General features: G+C 42.3%; 2 protein-coding genes across 5 annotated transcripts in view; both read left to right on the forward strand.

The window, feature by feature from the left end:
• The first annotated feature begins 527 nt into the window (after nucleotides 1–527).
• Nucleotides 528–8,356, forward strand: pdha1b (pyruvate dehydrogenase E1 subunit alpha 1b). 3 transcript variants are annotated; one of them, XM_084033408.1, is made up of 13 exons: nucleotides 538–680; nucleotides 1,896–1,916; nucleotides 2,946–3,101; nucleotides 3,746–3,811; nucleotides 3,922–4,095; nucleotides 4,234–4,360; nucleotides 4,479–4,570; nucleotides 4,699–4,791; nucleotides 4,921–5,076; nucleotides 5,466–5,537; nucleotides 5,703–5,770; nucleotides 6,415–6,523; nucleotides 6,892–8,356. In XM_084033408.1, the coding sequence occupies exons 1-13, from the start codon at nucleotides 621–623 to the stop codon at nucleotides 7,054–7,056; spliced, it is 1,359 nt and encodes a 452-aa protein (XP_083889534.1). In that variant the 5' UTR covers nucleotides 538–620; the 3' UTR covers nucleotides 7,057–8,356. The 3 variants fall into 3 exon arrangements, with proteins under 3 accessions (XP_083889536.1, XP_083889534.1, XP_083889535.1); XM_084033409.1 differs by lacking the exon at nucleotides 2,946–3,101 and having other exon boundaries at nucleotides 539–680; XM_084033410.1 differs by lacking the exons at nucleotides 1,896–1,916; nucleotides 2,946–3,101 and having other exon boundaries at nucleotides 528–680.
• A 1,406-nt stretch (nucleotides 8,357–9,762) lies between these two features.
• Nucleotides 9,763–17,792, forward strand: part of rps6ka3b (ribosomal protein S6 kinase, polypeptide 3b) — a 33,680-nt gene continuing 25,650 nt past the window's right edge. For both annotated transcript variants that reach the window (XM_084033857.1, XM_084033858.1), the window contains exons 1-2: nucleotides 9,763–10,236; nucleotides 15,694–15,753. In XM_084033857.1, coding sequence (XP_083889983.1) covers nucleotides 10,174–10,236; nucleotides 15,694–15,753 — 123 coding nt within the window. In that variant the 5' untranslated portion in view covers nucleotides 9,763–10,173. The remainder of the gene's footprint in view (nucleotides 10,237–15,693; nucleotides 15,754–17,792) is intronic.

Here is a 17,792-nt window from a genome sequence, read left to right on the forward strand (position 1 = left end):
CATTGGTGTGTGAATATTATATATATATATATATATATATATATATATATATATATATATATATATAATGTTTGAATCCTTGTATTTCATCAAATTAAATCCAGTGAAAGGGGTTTTAGAGAATATGTTTTCCCTTTGAATATAAAGAGCACATTTATTAATGAAAAAATTAGGTGTTCTGCTTAATCAAAGGAATTTGAACTTTAGCGTCAGAGCTGTTGACGTCAAATGACCGTCAAATCTGTAATCTGTAACACTTAGAATGTGTTGCTTTAATCAGTCAACTAAATTAACGACACCCAGGTGTTTCATATTTGCATCAACAATACGTTCTAATAATTGTCATGGATTATTTATTGTTTTATTTAGATTTCATTTTATTTATTTAGTTCATATATCAGAGTGTATATATAATATAACTATGCATTTTGTATTAAAATAAAACAATGAGATCGCATTTCCGGGCAGCTGTATAAATAAACCTGTGCGGAACCAATGAGCTCGTGTGTTCACCCGGGGTCGTTTCACGCACGGACACTAACAACACGGAATCAGCGCCAAAGCAGCGTTTAACTTCCGCTGTACTAATCCCTCCGAAAGCCGGGTCGACGTTCAGTAGCATGAAAAATATGTTATCCATTATCTCTAACGCGCTTTGTAGGATCACTGGCAGGAATGTGGTGAGTGTGTTTGGGGTGTTTCACGTCGAGCTGGGGGGGTCCGCCGTTTCTGAGCTAATGCTAACGGCTAGCTAGCCTGTTGTTGCCCGGCTCGTCGGAGCTGACCTTGTGAGAATGTAGCATGTTAGCCACGGGGGCTAGTTTGACTCTTGCTTTTGCACTTTGCATGTTGAGATGTGTTTTAACGTGTGCTTGCTCATTGTTGAGGGGCAACATCTTTTATTTTAAACGGGCAACGGATAGACTGAGGAGCTACCTGTCTGTCGTGTCTCTCCTTGTACCTGTCTGTCTCTCTACAGTTAATCTTTACATTAAGATTAATTGTTTTCTATATGTGTGTGTCTGTGATTGTCCGTCGTGGTTCGTCTGATGAGCATGCGTCGATGTGATCAATACTGACCAATTCAAGATGGCTAAATTTAGCTGACTGAGAAGGACGCTGACTGTTCACCACGAGGTTTAAAAAAAATCTGTTAGCCCTGTGAAGTACAAAAGTACATTTGCATTAAAGTCTGTATTAAAAGCTCATTGTGCAGACTGGCCCAGTTCAGCTTGTTACTAGTTAGTTTTAAACTTTATTGTCAAAAAATGTAGTAGTATAGATGTATAAATTAGTATTACATGACAATACATACATGCATCAATCATTTAAATGGCCAAACAGCCACTCGCTGGGACATCAAAGGAGCGAAAGGGGGATTCAAATGTAACTAAATAGTATAACATAATATAAAATAACTCTATGATGGAGCAGAAATCTGACTTTGAAGATGCCTGATTCATCATCCCCAATATAAACTTCCTGAAGTAAAATAAAGGAGACTTGGATATTTTTAACAAGCTACTTATTTTCCATTTGCACTAAAACGTTTAAAACAGAAAATAAGAGATTTGGTTCAGTTAAACACATCCGTGCATCCACATGTTGTACAGCATGCTGTCTGTGTTGTGGTGGTGGTGGGGGATCCTACAGTCCTTGGGTATTTAAGCATCAATCAGCTCTGATTTATAATTCTGTTTGTAACTTTTAGTTTTTATCCTAAAAACAAATGTGTGGCTGTAGGAACTCTGTTGTTTTAGCTGTTGCTTCCGCTCGCTCCGGCTTCCTTCCCCTCTTCATTCACACAAACACACTCACTCAACAATCCCCTGTTCATTTCTTGCTTCTCTCCCTCTCCCCCCTTTCCTCCCCCCCCCACGCCTGAACCCCCCCAGGGAGCCCAAACAGTGTCCGAGGTAAGCAGCTCGTCTCCCTGCTGATGTTTGTCCGTAGGCTCGGTCCTACGCTTCCTCCCCTCTGCAGGCAGGTTTCCCCAAGAAGCTCCTCTAAAGAGTTTCCATGCTGGGAAGATGAAACAAGTTAGATCTTTAGGTTACTCATCCTCTTACCTGAGGGCCGTTTCCACGACAACGTCTTCAACACCATACGCAAAAGTATTTCTTTAGTTCTGGTCGTTCCTTTACACAACAACTGTTTCAGGGCTGCAAATGAGAACTTTTGAAACCGGATTCCAGAGTGAAATAATTTGAATTCACAACTCCGACGTCACCTTGTAATCTAGTGACCTCACAGCTCCACTATATCCATGCGTGTTGCGTTTGCAGTCAAATAGAAATTGACGTCCAGGGTCACTCTGCATTTATTGTCCGTTCAAACAAAATTACCTTTTTTTTTTTTTAATAGTTTGCATACTTAACGCTTGCCACCGCTTTTGATTTTATTGAGATGCACCGGGAAGCCTGTCTATCACAGTTTCACCGCCACCTACTGGCCTGGCATGCACACTACAGCGTTTAGGCTCATTTTTGCGGATTGTTTCCAAAACAATGACGTCTAAATGTGGAACTTCTTTTAAAACATGAAGGAAAAAACGTTCCCTTTTTAGCGAGATCGTTGTCATGTGTTGTCTGAAGTTTCCCCCTCTTAAATTCTTTAAGTTAATTCATCAGTCTTGCATTTTATTCTCATTTTCTGTACATAGTTAAGTTATTAAATGTGTGCTACTCCTGTGGTTGTCATATTTACTATTAAAATAAAGTTATTGTTAGCAGTTAAGCAGAACGCACACGTTGAGGAAATGTCCATACCGCTGCACCCCTAGTGTAAGTGTGCTAATGTCTACCAAACGGTTGGGCTTGTAGTTTCTGCTTATTTTAGCCTCTAGAAGTCATCGTGTGTCCGTTCTGCATTGAGCTGCTGCACGTTTTCACCTGTTGACTCTGTAGCGCTGCTCTCGTCTGATTGGCTGGCCCCTGTGTTCCCAGTTGCTGATTGACCTGTCAGAGTACGTCAGTGTCACGTCTCCGGCGGCGCCCGCCTTGGCACAGACGCAGCGGCAACCACCCGAACCACCACCAGTCGTCGCTAGAGCGCCCGCCGCGCAGTTAGTTAGCGGCCCGACCGACCAGCTAGACGGACCAGTAAGAACCTGAGCGGCGTCCTCCATGTCTGCCTGACCACTAACCGGGGAATCTTAACGCATGTGTTCACCACTGTGGAGGCTTTATCCATTTCTTGGTTCTGGATCTTTATCAGTTTATTATTCTTTCTGGACCATGGATTAAATCACTAACCGACTATTTGAAAGCGGGAAAATATCAAATTTAAAATACGATTGCATCTAGGTGTTTTGTCTTCTTTCAGTGGCTTTACAATAAAACCTGATCTGTGAATGTTAAAGCCAGAAATCTATCACAACTTTCTTTCTTTTTCTATTTATGGTTTACTGCACAACATCGACATATTGACCAACTTTTATATTTTCCCAGAACCAACCAGTTGCTGGTCAATGTCTGAAAGATTCTGCTGGTTTTATCCTCCCACCGTGTTACTGACCCCCCCCCCCCCCCCACACCACAGGCTAGTCCAGTCCAGGGTGAACCACCAGACCCCCAGACCTGGTCCCCAACACCTCTTTGCCCCACTCCTCCCTCCCTCCCCCCCAGCTGCTGTGAAGGGCAGCCGTCCTCGCTGTCTGTGTGGAAGACTTGTTTTCTCTTTGTGCTTCATTACGTGTCTCTGACCGTTTTAATGTCTAAACTGTGATGTGTGTTTTTGTCGTCAGGGTGCCAGAGTCGTCGTTTCCCGCTCCTTCGCCGACTTCACCTCTCAGGTGACCTTTGACATCAAGGTGAGGTGAAAAACAAAAATCCAACTCAAGGCACAATTTAAACAGAAATGCTTTTCTCAGACAACAGGTAATTTTGGAAAGAATGACCTGAATAATATTTTTTCTGGTAGAAATGCGACGTGCACCGTCTGGAGGCGGGGCCTCCGGTGAAGGCGGAGCTGACTCGGGAGCAGGGCCTGCAGTATTACCGCGTCATGCAGACGGTGAGGCGCATGGAGCTCAAAGCGGATCAGCTGTACAAACAGAAGATCATCCGAGGCTTCTGTCACCTGTACGACGGCCAGGTGAGAACGCAGTGAGACCACCAGATTCACGCGTGGTCTTCCTTCCTCGTTTCCTCGCTGCCAATTAATCTGTGAGGAAGAAAATCCAACGGTAGAATCACATTTTAGTTTCAAATAAAATGTTCTTCTTTCCGACAGGAAGCCTGTGCCGTGGGCATCGAGGCCGGCATCAACCCCTCCGATCACCTGATCACCGCGTACCGCGCCCACGGCTACACGTACACCCGAGGGATCTCCGTCAAGCAGATCCTGGCCGAGCTCACAGGTGAGGCTTTCAACAACGGCGTGGAGGAACTGTTTGTTTTATAACGGAGGCATCACTCCTCATCTTCACTCCTCATCTTCACTCCTCATCTTCACTCCTCATCTTCGCTCCTCCTCAGGTCGTAGAAGCGGCGTGGCCAAAGGAAAGGGAGGCTCAATGCACATGTACGCTCCACATTTCTATGGAGGCAACGGCATTGTGGGAGCTCAGGTAAACGCTGTTAGAGGGATACTTGTGATGTTTTGTAGTGTGGTTGTATGAGGTTCTTCTCCTTTTTTCTTTATTTTAAGGAGATGTTTCCAGTCCCGTTGTTTGTAACTCTGCTGTGAATTGTCCAGGTTCCTCTGGGAGCCGGCATCGCTCTGGCCTGCCAGTACCAAGGCAACGACCAGGTGTGTGTCGCACTCTACGGAGACGGAGCGGCCAATCAGGTAAACGTTGAATCTGCATATCTGCTTTAAAAAAAAAAAAAAATAACCATGAACATGCATAAAATCTGTTATATAACATGAACACATGCTCAACCTTCCCCTTCCTTCTCTCCCCTCCGATCCAATCAGGGCCAGCTGTTTGAGTCCTTCAACATGGCCGCCCTTTGGAAGCTGCCGTGCATCTTCATCTGCGAGAACAACAAGTACGGCATGGGGACGTCGGTGGAGAGGGCTTCAGCCAGCACCGACTACTACAAGAGGGGAGACTTCATCCCGGGACTCAGGGTGAGACGCAGACACACCACAGACTTGAATGAGGGCTTTTGGGTGGAGTGTGAGGGTCTTGGGCGGTTGCTGCAGCGTGCCTGCTGGCCCTACGCTGCAGCTGGCCCGTGTGGACCCGAGACTATCACAGGGGGGCGCTGATGCTCCCTCCTGGCAGTTGCAGGTGTGAGCATTCACACAGCTTTCTGATGCTCATGTATGATACTGCACACAAACAAACGGGAAGTGTTCAGATCCTGTTTATTAAAGTAGATATACTCCACTACATGTTTAGTCTACAGCAACGCATCATATTCTATAAGATGGTCTCATGTCCTGTGAGAATTAATAACTGTCCTGTTTCCAGCTTTGTGGCCCTGCTGGTCTTGACTCGTGTCTTTGTCCCGTAGGTGGATGGGATGGACCTCCTGTGTGTCAGAGAGGCCACCAAGTTTGCTGCAGACCACTGCAGGTCTGGAAAGGTGGGCCACTTCTTTCTTTCACGAACTCAAACTTCACTCTTGGTTTCTTTTTAATGCTTTTAAAAAGCTTCAAATGTGGATCTGGTTCTGAGAGATGAAGCAGTTTTTTTTTTTATCCAGTGTTTAAAGATGCCGACAGCTGTGAGAAATAACTGTGTGTTTCAGGGTCCCATAATAATGGAGCTGCAGACCTACCGTTACCATGGACACAGCATGAGTGACCCCGGCGTCAGGTGAGCCGCCTCCTTTCTCCTGAATGACTACCCCACTGTCTGTCTATATATTATTTTATTTATTTATTTTTGTAAGTTCTTGGACTTCAGTAAATAAACTTTGATTTGGTTGCTGCAGCACAAAGATAAATAATATATAAATAATAATAAATCAATAAAGGGTGCCTACAAAGCTAATTGAGATGAGATAAAGTGAGTGTTATTGATGCAAAAATCAGTAAATGGTTGTAATATAGCTACTGCCTCTGATTATTATTTCAGATTTGTTTTCAAATTTGTGACAATTTATTGAATTCCTACAGACATTAAAAGTGTTTAGAAATGTAATTAATGGGCAAAATATTGATTTAAATGGGGTTTCACTAAGGTTTTTTCTTTTTTTTTTTTTTTTAAATCTTAAATTTACAGCACAACATATAAACATAATTGTCTTTTTCTCTTTAAAAAAATAATTATATCCACTGTAGGTTTTTAAACTGATTTAAGGTTACTTATTATAATTATTTTTAATAAATTGTCTTTTTCGTATTGCTGTGGTGGTTTCCTCTTGTTGGGAGTCATCAGTTAAACATGAACTTCCTGTTAAAGCGACCCGGCAGAAGGAAGTGCGTTTTGTTGTAACCGTGCCATGTGACTTCCTGTAGCTACCGCACGCGTGACGAGATCCAGGAAGTGCGCAGTAAGAGCGACCCCATCACCATGCTGAAGGAGCGCATGCTCAGCAACAACATGGCGTCTGTGGAGGAGTTCAAGGTGAGCAACGTCTTCTTCACGGATTTTATTTGGATCCAAGTTTAGAGACTCAAACCTGCGTGATCTGCGTTCTCTGGTGGAGAATAACATTTAAACACTATCTGAAAATGGACTTTAACATTAACACACAATATGAACCTCCTGATTTAAAACTCTTCTTGCATAATTAATATCTGCTTTATTCATACTGGGAGTGTTGAAGTTGTTCTCTGACCAGGATCTTCTTCTCTTCATTGAGTTGTGGATCACAAACCACTGTTGAGCCTTGACACGTTTTCTTTGTATCTTTCTTTACTTCTTTCTTCCCTCCCTCTTTCTTTCTTCTCTCTTTCTTCCTTCCCTCCCTCCTTCCTTCCCTCCCTTGCCAGGAAATTGACATAGCGATCCGTAAGGAGGTGGAGGAGGCGGCCCAGTTCGCGACCTCTGACCCCGAGCCCCCGCTGGAGGAGCTCTGCAACCACATCTTCAGTAACGACGCACCGCTGGAGGTCCGCGGGACGAACCGCTGGGTCACACTCAAGTCTGTCAGCTAGACTCCAACACACACATCATATACATCGTATATATAATATATATTAAGACAAGACATTCAGCATTCTTAGATCATTCCGCACCTTACTAGGACTTCTCCCTGGACCCGTCAGTATTATTTATTTAGAGTTTTTATATAGAAAATATATTTAAGATTTATTCTTCGTCTGTATGTCTCAACCCGTCTGTTGATGTGATGTCATTGTGTGTGTGTGAGCAGTGTGTGTTTGTGTGATATCTAGGCTGCTTAATATACGCACAAAAATGTAGCTTATCTAGCCTTCCCCCGATATGACTTGTTTTGGAATCACTCCACTTTTTACATCGCTGTTTAAAAAAAAAAAAAAATCAGCTTTGTGAAACTTTTTTTTTCTCCCAAGAACAAAGAAAACAAAACTAATGTGAATAATGTAATTTTTATTTCTCAGATTTGCCTTTTAATTTTGTTTTGTTTAAACATTTTTAAAAGACGGAAAGAGGTTTTTTTTTTTTTTTTTTTTGTCAGCAAACTTGGAATAAACGGGGAAAGTAAAAGTACATCGGACTCGAGTACCGTGCTTGAGGCATTTTTACAGTACTTTAATCAAGTAATCCTATTTTTACTTTGTACCTTCACTACATTTCAGAGCTGTTTAGCTGCTACATTATTAGATTAATGTATTGACTTTACAAGTTCTGATTAATACAAACCATTACCAAATGTAATGTTATTAAGCTACAGACTTTATATGAATATTATGTATTTTATTCAGGAATGGGCCCGTCTGCATGCAGAGAGTTTTTTTTTTATGTTGATACTTCTGTCGTTTTAGCAGAGTACTTGTACTTCTTGCTGAAGTAAAAGATACACCCAGTACTTCTCCCAGTACTTCTTCCACCCCTTCCTCGACCCGTTTTATTTTAAGACGCAGGAATTTGTCACATGAGGATTTCTGGACGAAGTCGGCTGTTGATCTGTGAACCAAATATTTAACTTTCAGCAGCTCGACGTCGTCGTCTCAGCGTTTTACGACCACTTTGCTGAAATACTTGAACTTTCCAAATAATCTTGAGCCAGCTGACTGTGAACGTTTTATTGTTGCTTTATAAACACTGATGGCACTCGTTTCAGTCTGGAGAATTATGTGAGCGCTACATGTAAATATGCACTTAGAGGTGTGTGTGGACTGATGGGGTTTCCTTGTTTCGTGTACCTCTTTGTTCTTTTATGAGAGTTTTACTGAACTTGTACAGATATGAAGCTTTACTTCACTTGCGTTTGTGTTGCACTGAAAGTCTAAAAATAAATGCCTAAAGGAATGACGTGACGATGAATTCTGTTTGTTTCTTGTGTTACAGATTTACAAAAGGTACTTTATACTTCTGCTAAATCTCAGAGGGAAATATTCTACTTTTATTGCACTTTTAGTTACTTTTTATACACACAACTATATTGACGGCTTTTAAATGTGCCGTTTTATAAATTTAAAATACCAAACGGTTTATACAACTGAAATGTTTAGTTGGATTCATTTGCAACTATTGCCTGTCAGCTTTGACTGTAACAAAGTATTTTTAATACATTTCATGCTTCCTCTAAAACATGAATATTTGCTTTTAATTTTGTTTGTATGATTTAAAAAAACGAATAATCCACAATAAAAATAATCTTTTACTCAAAATGAGCTCCAGCTTAACTAATGCAACAGTAAAATTAATGCTGACTCATGATGATCTGATGGAATATATAATAATGGAACACTTTAAGGATCATTTTCAATGCAGACCTAACAGTTATTTTATTGTTGTATTTGTACTTTTACCATAGTCAAAGCTCTGAATACTTCACTCCACCACTAGATGTCACTATCGGCGTGTTAATCACATGGAAGTGCTCTAATAGTTGAATGAAAATCATCCCATTCACACACTTTAAAAGCTGCTGCGTTAGAACACAATAATTACATGTATCAGCGGGAATATGATTGTACAGTTTCGCCCTTTTGAAAACACTTTAGTTTAACTTCCTCCTTTTTATAAGGTTTTTGGTTGAACAGCAGGGACTGCAGAGTCTTTGGTCCAGGATCTGAGATTGAAGTTTAAATACACACTGGAACCAGGAAGTTATTTTAAAGGCTTACCTGCTGATTGAAAGGTCTAATATAACCCTCCAACCCTCCAACTGCAGAATTGCCAGTAGAATAGTTACCCAACACTGAATAATCTCCAATTAATTATCCATCAGTTGACTATTTGATTAATCAACTAATTACTTCAGCTGTATTTGTATAAACATATAATATAATCTCTTAGTGTGCTTTGTACATGTAAAATTGTTTATTTGTAAAGCTGTCAGATAATTTCGAGAAGTTAAAAGTACAATACTTCTATATCTACTGGTGTCACAGCAGTTGAGGATTGAATATTTAAATTTGTTTTAAATACATAAAATATATATATACCGGTATATATATATATATATATATATATATATAAATACCATTCATATTACTCATCAGAGTTTGCCAAAAGTTTGTACTTTCCTTGTCATGTCGAGGAAGCCGCCTCCTGACGTGACGCAGGCGTGACGTAGGAGGTCTGACGGACAGGTAAGCCGACACCGGCCGCCATATTGGGAGACAGCGGAAGTGAGAGAGCGAGAGAAAGAGAGAGAGATAACTGTGCGTGTGTACGTGTGCGTGTAGTGTGTGTGTGTTTTGAGTCAATCAGTTTCCGTAGAAGGGCGTCCTCCTCCTCCTCCTCCTCCTCCTCCTCCGGCCGTTTCTCACGTTCGTCTCCCCGGAGGAAGGGGCGGTCTCGGCGCCGCTGCGGATCCGGAATTGTTCGTTCGGCTCGGCTCGGTCGTTCGGTGGAGCTCCGCGGGCGGTTCGGTTTCACATGGTCGAGGCAGCGGAACTAGCCTTAAAAAAAACCACCCAAAACATTTCATTTAAAAAGAAAAAATAAAGAGAAGAAGAAGAAATAAAAGAAGAAGAAAAAAGGGAGGAGGAGGAAGAAGAGGAGGAGGGACGCCCGGTGGACTGAAGAGAGTCGACCGAGGGAGGGGACGACGAACCCCGGGCCAGAAAACAGGAATTAAAAAGAGGGAGAGAGAAAAGTAGCCGGACGGGGAGGAGAAGATGCCTCTGGCTCAGCTAGCGGATCCCTGGCAGAAGATGCCTCTGGGGGGCACGACGGGCGAGGTGAGCCGCTCATTTATACTCTTTGGTCCGGACAGGTGAGCGACTTTCACCTGAGCTGCAGCTAATGTAGAGATACCAGCAGGCGGGTCGTCCTCTGAAGCACCACAACACACCTGGAAGTCACTATTAGCTCATTATTCTGCTCTTAAAGCTCCTGTAGACACACTCAATTAGATTAAATTACACTATAAAAACTATAATACACCTGGAAGTCACTATTAGGTTATTGTTCTGCTCGTAAAGCTCCTGCAGAGACACTCAATTAGATTAATACAAACTACAATACACCTGGAAGTCACTATTAGATTATTACTCTGCTCTTAAAGCTTCTATAATGTCACCAAATAAGATTTAAATACACTTTAAAGCGCTATAATACACCTTAAAGTCACTATTAGATTATTATTCTATTCTTAAAGCTTCTATAATGTCACCAAATAAGATTTAAATACACTTTAAAGCGCTATAATACACCTTAAAGTCACTATTAGATTATTATTCTATTCTTAAAGCTTCTATAATGTCACCAAATAAGATTTAAATACACTTTAAAGCACTATAATACACCTTAAAGTCACTATTAGGTCATTATTCTGCTCTTAAAGCTCCTGTAGAGACACTCAATTAGATTAATACAAACTACAATACACCTGGAAGTCACTATTAGATTATTATTCTGCTTCTATAATGTCACCAAATAAGATTTAAATACACTTTAAAGCACTATAATACACCTGGAAGTAATGAACTGGACGTTATTCTGCTCTGAAAGCTCCTATAATGACACCAAATTAGATTAAAATACACTTTAAAGCACTATATTACACCTATAGTCACTATTAGATGATTATTCTACTCTTAAAGCTCCTATAATGACACAAAATTAGAATAAATTACACTATAAAGCACTATTATACACCTTAAAGCCATTATTGGATAAATATTCTTCTCTTAAACCTACTCTAGGGACATTAACTTAGATTAAATTAGGCCAAAAGCACCACAACATGCCTTCAAGTCACTTTTAGATAATTATTCTACGCTTAAAGCTACTCTAGGAATGCCAAATTAGATTAAAATACATTTTTAAAAAGCACCCTAATACATCAGTAAGATACTATTTTATTAATCTGAGGATGGTTTATTAATTTAACAGACATAAAAAGCACTTTAAATGTATTAGAGTGTCACAAACTCACCATGAGACGCTCTGGGGACGTTTCTCGTGGTTTCTAGGTGTGAGAATAAAGCAGGTGTGAGAGACTCGTAGTGCTTTGATTTGATGTGCGTATTTCTTTAAAGCGTGTTACTACCAGTCATCGTCCATCGACAGCCTCCTATAGTTTACATAAACCTTAACCTCTCAAAAATTGCTTGATTTTTTTTTTTTTTTTTTTAGATTGTTTATTTACATTTTGTTCAGATTCAACAAACGTTCCAGAATGTTCCTGATAATATTGGTGAAGTTTACTTAAAACTCACCTCGTCGTTAAAATCCTCCTTCTGGCTAAAATTCCAGTTAGAAGTTCAGTTCCTGTGAGGAACTATTTTCCCAGGCGTAATAACATTCTGGCATTCTGTTGCTCAGAGGGCGGAGCCAAAGTATAAAGGTGGTCAACGATTGGCTGAAATTTACACTTCGGATTTTCAGACTCAACAGTCGCCTTAAATGAATGTTCAACTTCTCCCAGTACGTCGTCCTCATATTGGCCAATGGGAAGCAGCCGAGGGAACATGTGATCCTCCGTTATTGAGGCCGGCACCTTGAACTTGATATAGCGGCTAGCTCCACCCGGGCCACATAGGTAAACTGGGAGCAGCCGACATCAACAACAAGTGAACCCAGAAACCTGCTGCTGGCTTCGGATGCAGATGTGCACATTTTTAATGGCTTTTTATTCCACTAATACAGTAATTTGAATGGAGGTTAGAACAGGTAAACTGATGCACAGGAGATGTGTTGAAGACAGAATTAGACCGGTGTGGTTAAAAGCGTGGGGTCGTTAACAAAAAAACAAAAAAAAACCTGCGTGATTTTTGTTTTCTTCCGACCTTGAAGTCTTTGAATCTTGATAACGAGCAGGAGGCGGAGCCACAGCGGCGACCGCATGATTCAGGAAGAGCTCACTGCTACATGTGTGTGTGCGCGTGTCCACTTCCTGTGTGTGAGGTGTCACAAGGGCTGCGTGGAGAAACGGCTGCTACTGCAGGCAGGTTGTGAATAATCCGCTCTGAGTCATCGCCTCGGCTTCTCTTTCCCTTTTTCTTTTAAATTTTCGGTCCCGCCTCCCAAACGTGCTCGTACCTGTACCTGCTCACAGGTTGTTTTCCGTCTCACTGTGAGCCAGACGAGAACGTGCTGGCGCTGACCTTTGACCCCCCCCCACTCACGGCTCGGCGGTGTGTGGTAAAGCTGTCGTGCCAGCTTGGTGTTGACCTCGAAGCCACCGGGACAAAAACAGGCCACACAAAGGAGCCGAGCGCTGAAGTTGTGGAATGAAGAATAGATGCTTCTGAAGGATTCTTGCCCTGAAGACAAGATCATTCAACACACACACACACACACACACACACACACACACACACACACACACACACACACACACACACACAGCTGCTTGTCTGCTGAAATGTGGAAACAAAGATGAGGAGATCAAGATGGCTGCAGCGGTGAATGTGCACTCTGTAGGCTGAAGTGTTTTCTTACTACACAGCGAAAGTGCATTAGCAAAGATTGGATGGCAATGAAAGCGCAAGGCGACGCATTTAAATAGCTTTTCTTTTTTTCTTTTTTTCATACGACCAACCGTTAAGTTTAATGTCATAAATAACAAAAAAAATCACACTTTGATCTAATTGAGATTTATTAAAATTAACTATTTAAGTAACCTTTTATTTATATTTATGCATGTATCACTATCATATTTTAAAGTTTGTTTGGTAGAAAGACCCAAATATTATATTGTGACTCGAAATTCCAAAAGGTGGCATTATAAATCAATAATCTTTTTTAAATTAGCCTATCATTAAGCCTAAAATGAGGCCATAACATCGTTAAATAATAATTAATCAGATTAAAAATTGATCTAGATGAATGGTTTTAATTTGGCACAGAGCCTCCTGCAAAAAGAAATAAAAGTCCATTTGTCCTAGGATGCACTGCGTTTGTGCAGCTCTGCAGATTTGTGTGTGTGTGTGTGTGTGTGTGTGTGTGTGTGTGTGTGTGTGTGTGTGTGTGTGTGTGTGTGTGTGTGTGTGTGTGTGTGTGTGTGTGTGTGTGTGTGTGTGTGTGTGTGTGTGTGTGTGTGTGTGTGTGTGTGTGTGTGTGTGTGTGTGTGTCTATATTGGATTGCAATGCTGGCAGCCTCCAGATAACAATAATGCCCATTAATACCGGGAAATGCAGAAGGCGTGTGATCCGATGTCGTTATCCAGATACGGATTGATCGCTGCTAATATCAGGTGTAAAATGGGCTTATTCTGCTTTTAGTTGGGTTTTTACTGCGGATAGGATGCAGTCTGTAGTTCAGGAGCTCCTGCAGGTCCAGCTAACTTATTGTAGTTTGGCCCGATTACCAACACACAGCTGATCAGGTGATGATAACTGTTCGGGTCATCACAGTTTTTGTTTCCATCTACAACCCCGTCCTCTCTGCTTCTTCCATCTTTCTCATCGTAATCCATCAGTCCTCCTGCCCCCCCTCCTCCTCCTCCTCCTCCTCCTGTCCCCCCCCTCCTCCTCCTCCTCCTCCTCCTCCTCCTCCTCCTCCTCCTCCTCCTGCCCCCCCCTCCTCCTCCTCCTCCTGCTGCTGTGCAGATTTCAAGCTTATCCTCCGGGCGACTGCACTTACCGGCAAAGTAAATAATCACCATAATCTCTCTTTATTGTTATTACTGTTTTTGTCGGGCGTTAGCATCGGTGCTATCAGTGTCTGAATCACAGCTGTTGTTCCAGCAGGAGAGCAGACCGGCTGCTTATCTGCCCTTTTTCTTTTTTCTTTTCTTCTTTTTTTTTTATATAATGCCAATTCATATGTTGTTGTTGTTTTTTCTCCTCTTTTTGGCCGAGCAGAGGAGGAGGGAGAGGCGGCCTGAGTTTGGTGACCTTGTTGATGAACGTCACGCTGTGACCGTCTGGGGACTTTTATTTATTTATTTATTTATTTGCACTCTGGTTGATTCCCTGCATGAACCGTGAGATGATGATGATGATGATGATGAGAGGCTTTCAAAATAAAAGACACCTACTCATTCACCTCTGAATGCTTGCTAGCGGGAAATGTAATCAAAGCAGGAATGTAGGCGGCTGACATCCTTGATGTGACTCGATGTTGGAGGCCTGATGTACTGTAGATAGCGGCGTGTAGACGGGTTGGTTGCTATGCATCGTTAAGGGACGACTGGGTGACAGGATCTCGTCCACGGGTCGACTCATTCAGGTTATGTCGTGTCGTTGAGAGACACAGAACAGCAATACGACAAACATCGAAATCATGAAAGTTGTGCTGAAAGTGCCAACGTGATGATGTACAAGAGAAAACACCAGTTTAAAATCCCATTTACAATCATAACATGAGAGAATAACATGTCAGAAACAAAACAATAAAGATGAGAAAGAACTTTATTCATCCGGAGGGAAGCAGTTCATATCATATCTAAAGTACCAATAATACTGAACACGATGCCGTTTAAACATAAACAAGGTTAATCATAAGTTTCATGTTGACGCATTTGCAGAAAAAAAAATTCCCAAACGCAGCACAGCTGAGGTTGAAAACATCTGGAGACGAATGAGCGTCTGTGCACACGTCACACAGCATGAGAGGATGTTCACTCATATGTCACAAAAACATCTGCATTCATCATCCCTCTCTCTCTCTCTCTCTCTCTCTCTCTCTCTTTCTTATGTGCTTTTGCAGCTGTTGAGCTCGATGGTTGATGGTTAGCTTAGCTTAGCATAAAGACTGGAAACAGGGGGAAACAGCTAGCCTGGCTCTGTCCAAAGGTAGTGAAATCCACATACAAGCACCTCTCAAGCTCACTCACTAACATTGATTTTCATTGATTCAATGTGTACAAACACATGTACTTCATATGAGCATGTAGACTTCAGAGTATTGATTATCTCCTCCAGTGTAATACAGATTTGGAACTTGCAGATTTTCCTTCTTTTCTTTTCTTTTGCAGACTTTTAAGTTTGAATTGTTTCTCTAAACCTTTGGTCGTGTAGTTGGAAGCTGTTTCCCAGTGCCAGCGCTCCGATGACACAACAGAAACCTAGTTATAATATCATGTTTCTCCAGCGGAGAGAAGCGAGTATTGTTTTATTGTTTTGCAGCTCAGGTGAACGTGATTCAACCTGCAGCAGTGACGCTCTCATTCTTGTGTCACCGCGGTGTAATCAGGCACTTTCATTGGTGTGTCACCTAATCTGTGTGTGTGTGTGTGTGATTACAGGATGTTCATCACGACCCCGAGGACTCGGTGGGCGACGACGACTCGATGCCTGCCTGCACCGTAAGTCCTCCTCCTCCTCCTCCTCCTCCTCCTCCTCCTCTATAGTTGTGCGGCGTTGTTAATGTCTGAACTCGTGATGTCACTCATGTTTGATTTTAGTAAACAGCCCCTCCGGCGTGGATGCGTTTCACACAAAGCTGTCGGATGATGTGTCAGCTGTTGGATCTGTGTGGCTCACTATTAAAGTCATGAGTCATCTAAAAGTGAAGAAGAAAATCTTCATTTATTTGCGATGTGTTATTTTGGGGTCAGAGACGTTGTTATTTACTCTTGAGGTATAAACCCACTCCTTCCTGCGTCCACGCCTCACTCCGATGTGGTGAAATGTGCAGTCAGAGTCCAAGACTTTCATTTGTGGTCCTTCTGTAAAAAGCTGTCTCCAAACATCATGTTGGTTGTTTAGAGGACAATAACATCTCATTTAATGTGATGAACAAGTGACATAATAAGTAGACTGAATACTGACCATTGGATTGGTACAAATATGGAGTTTACCACAGCTGGAAGGGGCTGGAAAAGCATGGAAATGCACCTGGAAATGCTTGGAAAGTGCTGCTGAATTTGACTTTGGCAAAGGTGTAGGTGTATTTAAATGTTAATAATGTTAATGGTGTGAATCTCTCGTCACAGTTTCTTGCAGCCAGGCGTCATAAACCTCCACTTAGATAAAACAGAATTTGACTCTGATTAAAGGGTCTTTCTAGTTGCAAACTGAGCGTGTGTGTGTGTGTGTGTGTGTGTGTGTGTGTGTGTGTGTGTGTGTGTGTGTGTGTGTGTGTGTGTGTGTGTGTGTGTGTGTGTGTGTCTCTGTGTCTCTGTGTCTCTGTGTCTCTGTGTGTGTGTGTGTGTGTGTGTGTGTGTGTGTGTGTGTGTGTGTGTGTGTGTGTGTGTGTGTGTGTGTGTGTGTGTGTGTGTGTGTGTGTGTGTGTGTGTGTGTGTGTGTGTGTGTGTGTCTCAGGCAGTAAGCGGACAGGGCAGCTGCAAGCATCGATTTTTAAATGCAGAGGAGATGGCTTATGGATCTACTGTCTGAGAAGAGCTGAGCACTCATTACCTCACTCTCCAGAGTCTGCAGCACACACACACACACACACAGAGACACACACACACACACACACACACACACACACAGAGACACACACACACACACACACACAGAGAGACGCGCACACACACACAGAGACACACACACACACACACACACACACAGAGACACACACACACACACATACAGACACACAAGCTCGAAGGCAAGAAGCTAAATGTAAAAACGGAAGGATTGAACGTCACATCATGAATATATTACAAAGCTGTTAATGAGTGAGTTTTTCCACTGGCTCCACTGTGTGTGTGTGCGTGTGTGTGTGTGTGTGTGTGCGTGTGCGCGTGCGTGTGCGTGTGTGTGTGTGTCAGGTGTAACCGGGCTAATGAGGCATCCATCTCTCTCTCCGTCACAGTCTTGACTGTTGCAGCGACACAAATGAGAAGATTTTTATGTTTTTTGTTTGTGAACGATCGTAAAGGTGAATATTTTATTTTAGACTAAATGACTCTTGAAGTACAACGGAACACACTCACAAACATCACATAATAGTCCCAGTCGAGTGATGCTGATTGTGACACAATAACACACACACACACACACACACACACACTCATCATCATGATGACAAGGGAGTTCGGATATGACTGCAAGATGGCACCGCACTCATTTCACACTCACACTGATGACTACACTCATTCATTGTTGAGTCAGTGGAACACACACAAACACAGACACACACACACACACACACACACACAAACACACACACACAGACACACACACACACACACACACACTGAAGCCCCCAGCGAGGCATAAAATGGTTTCCAGACAGCGTTATGAACATCGCTGCTCTCTGAGGGGCCAACGAAACATCTGCTGCCATCTGCTGTTGCTCGGCTGTGTGTGTGTGTGTGTGTGTGTGTGTGTGTGTGTGTGTGTGTGTGTGTGTGTGTGTGTGTGTGTGTGTGTGTGTGTGTGTGTGTGTGTGTGT

This window comes from Eutrigla gurnardus (assembly GCF_963514095.1).
Source record: "Eutrigla gurnardus genome assembly, chromosome: 18".
NCBI lineage: Eukaryota > Metazoa > Chordata > Actinopteri > Perciformes > Triglidae > Eutrigla > Eutrigla gurnardus.

Excerpts from the sequence above, each read along its gene's own strand:
- pdha1b (XM_084033408.1), top strand. The coding sequence starts at position 621 with ATGAAAAATATGTTATCCATTATCTCTAACGCGCTTTGTAGGATCACT. Across the intron at positions 4,792-4,920 it reads GAGACGGAGCGGCCAATCAG|GGCCAGCTGTTTGAGTCCTT; the intron begins GTAAACGTTGAA and ends CGATCCAATCAG. Across the intron at positions 5,077-5,465 it reads ACTTCATCCCGGGACTCAGG|GTGGATGGGATGGACCTCCT; the intron begins GTGAGACGCAGA and ends TTTGTCCCGTAG.